The sequence below is a fragment of the Paramisgurnus dabryanus genome, chromosome 17 (genome assembly GCF_030506205.2).
Source record: "Paramisgurnus dabryanus chromosome 17, PD_genome_1.1, whole genome shotgun sequence".
NCBI lineage: Eukaryota > Metazoa > Chordata > Actinopteri > Cypriniformes > Cobitidae > Paramisgurnus > Paramisgurnus dabryanus.
The window spans coordinates 36088585-36095977 of NC_133353.1; the positions used below are offsets into that span (position 1 = coordinate 36088585).

Here is a 7393-nt window from a genome sequence, read left to right on the forward strand (position 1 = left end):
GGCAACTGTTAGATGTTTTATTGTAAATAGGCAACTCTTCTTATTTCCTATTTTCTTTTAATTTTTTAATGCCAGATACTTGACTGGCAGATTTAAGGGGGTTTAAATGTATGTCCACCTCTCTTTGTGTTTGATCTGTTGTTAAACTTGCTCTCATTTTAATTGAAGGGCTGAGATGTTCAAAATATCCAACAGATCATTTATTATAGCATGTCCAAAATGCCCCTATTTTGGTGGAAGTTTATTGTCTGTACCTTCAAATGCAAATGACAGTGAACACTTTCAGTTTAAATAGATCTGATTAATACAGTCTGAGACAATAGTATCTAATGGACAGAGTACAATTCACTGAGGGTGGACATTATGGTAATGCAGGACTGTAAGTGGGCGGGGCTTTATCAGTGACCCCACATTGATAAGAGAATCAAAACGGCATGTCTAATGTTTAATGGAGATTAAAAAACAAGGAGTGGGTGGATTTTTTTCATCGTAGGGTGGTTGTGTTCACACACTGCCAACACACATTTATGTCAAAACAACACCTTGTAAAAGTGGATTTTGCATAATAGGTTTTCCTTAATAAAATTTGAAGAATTTTTAATAAAAATGCTGACGTTGTTTTTTTTAAACCTTCAGATGTCAACTTTCAACGTGTGATTACTAAGAACAATAATGGCATGAGGCACAAACAGCAGAGCATCGAGTTACACCCTGATGTTTAATACCTTTAGGGTTTGTTTAAAAATAATCTCATGTGTAAATATGCCAATACTCTTTATACCCTATAACCCTAAACACCCCTTAAAGTTGATGTTTATAATACGTGATGGGAAAACTTTTGCAGACTTGTGTGATTTTCGCAGTTATTTAGCCAGCATGACATCAGGGTTTGGATTTATTCAATCCTTCAAAAGTGCTTTGACTCAAAACTATCAAAGTATGAGGATACTGTACACAGAGTGTGTTAAGGGCCTCTGTGTAAATAAAAGCCTTGTATTTAGAGATGATGATATTGTGCAAATTTCCGAACAAACATGCAGAAATCAGACGCACATAACGTGAAAACTTCTAACACTTGAAAGCCTTCAAGGCTATGCACTTCCATTTTATGATTTCTCTGTGGAGTGATGGGGATTATCAAAATGGGTTAATGGATAGTAATAAACAATGAGCTCATGTTCTGGTTGACCTCTAGGAAAATCACAGATCTGGGTTTTGGAAAAGCGTTAACAGCATGGAATGGAAACACAGACATTTATGGATTTTCCAGTTGAAAACAACTTAACAAATTAAAAGTTTATGTAACGGATAGAAGAGAGTTCTAAGTTTAGCTGTCAGCTGACTCCCTAGGGGTTAAAAAACGATACTGTTAAAACAATTCAGCATTTATGTCAAATTAACATATATTTTTCACTTTAAAAAATAAGTTAAACAATTTCAACTTGATTTTATAAGTAATGTCAACTTATCACAAGCCAAAACTTAAAATAGTAGGCTGAATTGACTTGCAAAACCAAGTTGTTTTGACTTCATGCTGCATTTTTTTACAGTGTGGGAATAAAAAAATTGAGTAAGAAAACATTTTAATTATAGGGAAGCGGTCAGTGGTCGCTGGTCAGACATCAGCTGGGCATCACGATGATGGAAGGCCAGTAGATCAGCAGCAGGGTCTCAGTGTCCTTGGGTTCAAGGACGAGACAGGGAAAGAGATACAAAATCCTATTAGTGTATTCGCATGTAATGAAAGTGTCATACAGTATAATGGATGAATATCTGTTCGGTTCTGGACAAGCTAACTATTGCGGCATAAGTATATTTACTTGATGAATTATGTAAATGCTTTGTTAAAGAGAAATTTCTTTAGATTAGACTTAAATTGATCGACTGTGTTTGATTCTCAAACATTGTTGGGTAAATCATTCCAGAGCTTAGAGGCTAAGTAGGAAAAGGATCTTCCACCTTTAGACACTTTTGATATTATAAGCATACTTAAATGACCAGATTTTTGTGACCACAATATACCCAATGGATTGTATTCTGATAGTAATTCACGAAGATACGAAGAAGATAGGCCACTTAAGGCTTTGTAGGTGATTAGCAATATTTTTAAATGTATGCGATTATTTAACCATAGCCAGTGTAAAGATGCCAGAATTTGGGCTTATTTGATCATGCTTATTCGATCGAGTAAGCACTCTTGCAGCTGCGTTTTGAACCAGCTGAAGCTTGTTTACTTGATTTCCATGACACCCCCCATGTAACAAGTTACAATATTCTATTTTTGAGGTCATAAAGGATGGATAAGTTTCTCTACATCTGATTAAAGATGTTTCTAAGAAGGAAGAATGCTGTGCGGCAATAAGTATCTCTGTCTTTCTGGAGTTTAGCATAAGGAAATTATTTGCCATCCAGATACTAATATCGCCAATACAGTCGGTTAGCCTAGAAAACTGGTTGGTTGGATGCAAGGAGATGTAATACTGGATATTATTAGCATAGCAATGAAAATTGATGTTATGTTTCCTGATAATGTCTTCTAGAGTTAACATATATAACGAGAAAAAGATAGGGCCTAGAACCAATCCCTGCGGCACCCCATATTTAAATAGTGGTAAATTACATCCTGTCCTAAATTTAAACAACAGAATAGATCATATTTATTTACCCTTACAAAATTAACCATGGTTTTGTTACAATTAAAACAAACAAGCAAAGAATAAAAGTACTATACCACAAAAAAATCTGTAAGGGTATATAAATATTGATACAAACTCACACTGAGCTAAATTTACACTAATACATTTATATTCTTGTTAACAAAAGTGAGGTATATTATTAGGTTTTCACCCTATTCAGTCTATAGTTTATAGTTTACTGATAATATTTTATGGATTATTTTAACATTTTTGCTATTTTTTTTTAATCTTTTATAAGTAACACAGGAATATGTTAATAATCGCTGAAACTTTTATGTCCTTTTATGATTAGTTTAGTGTTACATTTAGATGACATGTTTGAAGTAGGCTGTTCAATGATTGGGCAATAAAGAAAATCCCTTTTTAAGTCTTTTAAAACATTATATTTTGAAAAACCAGAGCATAGGTCTCCAATCGTGTTCCTGGGGGGCATCTGTTCTGCAGAATTCACTTGCAAACCCATTCAAACTCCCCTTAACCTGCTAATCAAGTTGTTCAAGGCTACCTAAAAATGTAAGGCAGGTGTCTTGGAGTAGGGTTGGAACTGAAAGATGCAGGACAGGTGCAGATGATACATTCTTAGTTTCAGCAGACATTTGATTTACGGAATCCACCCTTACAAGACTTTACTTTAAATACAGTCTCACAACTGTGTTGTCTTGGGTTACATTTTGTAACAGTGTTGTCATTTTCTTTTGCAATCCAAACTTGATCAATCGCAATGACCACTTTGACTGGAGAAGACTTTGACTTCACCTTCCTGGAGGAAGGTTTCTGTGCACGAGATATAGTGGGACAAAAGATCAATGAATCATCATTATCTGTAAGTTTAGCTTTTATTAAACACTTACTCATTTTTTATTATGTCTGACCTTCTCTGCACCTATTCTCCTGCCCGGTCCCTCAGATCATCTGAGCTTGGTCTTTTGTCCATTCCTCGTTTTCGTCTGTCCACCGTAGGTGGTAGGTCCTTTCGTGTTGATGCTCCCAAACTATGGAATTCCCTACCCCTTTCACTTCATACAATACCAACTTTGTCTACCTTCAAGGCCCAACTTAAAATGTATCTCTTCAATAATTATTATGGATAATGTTGTTAAATCTGCTCTAATGTGTTTGTATTGTGTGTATGGTCTTATGTGTTGTATAGGTGGAGGTGTGAAGCGGCCTTGAGCCATGGAAAGGCGCTATATAAATAAAACTTCTTCTTCTTCTTCTATTACTACAGGATTTTCTAGGTTTAGAGTAAAAGTATAGTCATCAGATCCCACATGACACAAATAGATGTTTGGGAGTTGCTTATATTATAATCTACAGTCGTTTTCTTATGAGGTGATTTCTGATTCATTCCTGTAGGATGATAAAGATGCCTTCTATGTGGTAGACCTGGGCAACATTTTAAAGAAGCATCTGCGGTGGGTCCATGTCTTACCCCGCATCATGCCATTTTACGCAGTGAAGTGCAATGACAGCAAGGCTGTCATCACGACATTGGCATCTCTGGGAGCTGGATTCGACTGCGCCAGCAAGGTATTCAAGACTTGACATAAGCATGCCAACTGTAAGTGTGTTTGCTTTAATCCCTTAATAACCTGACCTCTCTGATCTCAGACGGAGATTGAGCTTATTCAGTCTGTGGGTGTGGAGCCAAACAGGATCATCTATGCAAACCCCTGTAAGCAGGTGTCTCATATTAAATATGCCTCTGCCCATGGGGTGCAAATGATGACCTTTGACAGTGAAGTAGAGCTCATGAAGGTGGCACAGTGTCATGACAATGCCAAGTGAGTAACTTGACTAGCATCACAATTGTAGGTAATTACTACGTGATCTGTTTATTGAGCTGCTTTTTTTGTAGCCTGGTTCTCCGTATTGCCACGGATGACTCAAAGGCCGTGTGGAAGTTAAGTGTGAAATTTGGAGCCAAGTTAAAGACCACCCGGCTGTTGCTGGAAAGGGCCAAGGAGTTGGGGTTAGATGTGATCGGAGTGAGTTTCCACGTAGGAAGCAGCTGTACTGATCCTGAGACGTACACCCAGGCCATCTCTGATGCACGCTATGTCTTTGACATGGGGGTGAGTGACCTTTCACTTTCAAAAACTGAAAACCATTTACATGTCTTGTGCTGTTTTGAATCTAATGTGAAAATTTGTCATCCAACAGACGGAGCTGGGATACAACATGACACTGCTCGATATCGGAGGAGGTTTTCCAGGCTCTGATGATAACAAACTGAAGTTTGAAGAGGTATCTTTTCACCCTTCTCTCTTAAGCTTAAATATTAAATATTTTATGTTATACACAGTGTTGACATTTGTCGTTTGTGTTGGCAGATTGCTGCTGTGGTAAATTCTGCACTGGATAAATACTTCCCTGCTGATTGCAATGTGAGGGTTATCGCTGAGCCTGGACGCTACTACGTGGAATCCGCATACACGCTGGCAGTCAACATTATTGCCAAAAAGGTCATGATGAAGGAGCAGTCAGCCTCTGATGGTGAGAATTAAATCCAACAATGTTGATTTTAATTACTCATTGAATCTTTATTCAAAATCTTGATTTACTTCCACAGAAGAAGAAGATGGGGCCAATGACAGAACCCTGATGTATTACATGAACGATGGCATCTATGGTTCCTTCAGCTCTTCTCGGCCCAATCCTGTCTTGCCAAATTTGCACAAAGTAAGGAGATTGGTCAGAATGATAAGATACTGCTGTGCATTAAAATTAAGCCGTGATCCATAAACTCTTATAGAAATCCAAGCCTGATGAGCGCATGTACCAATGCAGTATTTGGGGTCCGACATGTGACGGTCTAGACCGTATTGTGGAGCAGTGCAGCCTGCCAGACATGCAGGTGGGCGACTGGCTGTTGTTTGAGAATATGGGGGCCTACACCATGGCCACATCCACCAACTTCAATGGCTTCCAGAAACCTGATATTGATTACATCATGTCCCGAGCAGCCTGGTGAGTAGTTTGTAATTGAAAATTAGTTCCCTTTATCTCAGTTATTTCGAATGAACCCCTGTAGTATGTTAAATAAGTCATTGTAAAAGGTTTCCTTTTCTGCCATTAAGGTTAAGTCTTTTCACTCTTCTTGACTTTCTGAAATCTAACTTCAGGCAGTGCATGCAGCAGATCTGTGCACAGGGATTGGCGGGTGGCTCTAACTGAGGAGCTGTGGACTTGACACAAGCCATCCCACTGCGGGCATGAGAGCAGCTAAGACTGTGCCATACTCTTGTCCTCTAAGCTATTGAATGATGGCAACTGTTAGATGTTTTTTTCTTACTCTTTTGGTCTTTGTAACTGTAAGCTGCAGATAATTGGACCTGGCACATTTTGGCATCAGTTTTTTTATTTCCCACTTTCTTTTAACTTAACTTTTAATGCCAGAATTTAACCACGGTTCCCTGATGGAGGGATTGAGACAATGTGTCAATGACGACAGTAGGGGTGTGCTCACGAGAGCCAATCTGGTCTGACATGTATATAAAACGGCAATGAAATCGCGCAAATGGTTTTGCATACCAGTCTCCACCTACTCGTGTATAAAAGGAGATGGCAAAGCACCATTATTTGCTTGTGTCTGAGGAGCTCAATACGGCATGCGTCAGCAGAGTGGGACAGGGTTGTGGGAACCATGGTTACAGTCGTAACCGAGACGTTCCCTTTCTGTCGTACATCTAATTTGTAAGAATAAGGAGGCACTACAGAGACCATACCTTACCCAACTGGGGAAGATCGTATGGAGATAGGCAATAGTTTCAACATCTGAGGAAAACACATGACCAAAAATGTGTCTAAATGCCTATAGGGAGACACCAGTGCAGCGACATATTGCTGGGGGAACACTGTCCCAACTGGGAGATTCAAGAAAAAGACTGAACATTAGTCACAGTACTGGCATTGTCGGATGAGATTACTCAAGATCCGGGCTGATGAAAAACTGCTCCATTTTCACCAGAAAGCCTAGAGATGGAAGGTTACCAACCCATTCATATAAAAAGGGAAAGCTTGTGTATGACCCTGACTCATTTGAAAATGGGATAGGGTGCTAAGGCAACCAGGATGCTCAAAAACATTAGGAATTATCCAACCTGCAGCTCTATTCTGCCGTCCAAAGCGAAAGCACAGTAACTACACACTTGGTCGAAATTGAGTTAAGGCTTGAAATGAGCTTTTTGACATCTGTTCTGTCTTGTGACAAAGTCTCCTGGTTCAATTTTGTCCCGTTTCAGAGAAATGAGGGTGTCAAAATTGCAGTAACTACAAAATCCATGCTAATACCAAGGCAAACCGCAGTAAGTGATGTTACTGCGTTCTGGCTTTGTTTTTCCAGCTTTGATACCGCAGATACTGCGGTTTCCCCCGATCGTAACACACAGAAACAACAAACCATGGCACAATCCCGCGGCCAAATGATGGTTGAACTCGCGTTAAAACGCAAAAAAACAAATACTGGTAAGGAAGATAGCTAAATAATACCTCATGCTAAGGCAAATTACAGCTTTATAAGTAGTTAACATTGACTAGCCAGCTGCTAGCAAGTTTTGACCTACCTGTGCTCGTCCATTGAAGGCAATATCCTCTGACAATAATGATATAATCCGATTCAAGCGCATTGGTGTTTGTTGATTCGAACATCTCTCCACTTTTTAGGCAGATAATCAAATTGTATTGACAGGGGTTAC

At 38.9% G+C, this 7393-nt stretch overlaps 1 protein-coding gene across 3 annotated transcripts; it reads left to right on the forward strand.

The window, feature by feature from the left end:
- Window positions 1-3096: 3096 nt before the first annotated feature.
- LOC135749037 (ornithine decarboxylase 1-like) lies at window positions 3097-6133 on the forward strand. Of its 3 annotated transcripts, none has more exons than XM_065267415.1 (9): window positions 3097-3519; window positions 4053-4226; window positions 4308-4480; window positions 4555-4771; window positions 4860-4943; window positions 5030-5192; window positions 5269-5378; window positions 5452-5666; window positions 5822-6133. In XM_065267415.1, exons 1-9 carry the CDS (start codon window positions 3418-3420, stop codon window positions 5871-5873), a joined length of 1290 nt encoding a protein of 429 aa, XP_065123487.1. In that variant the 5' UTR covers window positions 3097-3417; the 3' UTR covers window positions 5874-6133. The 3 variants fall into 3 exon arrangements, with proteins under 3 accessions (XP_065123487.1, XP_065123488.1, XP_065123491.1); XM_065267416.1 differs by having other exon boundaries at window positions 5272-5378; XM_065267419.2 differs by lacking the exon at window positions 5822-6133 and having other exon boundaries at window positions 5487-5652.
- The last annotated feature ends 1260 nt before the right edge of the window (window positions 6134-7393 follow it).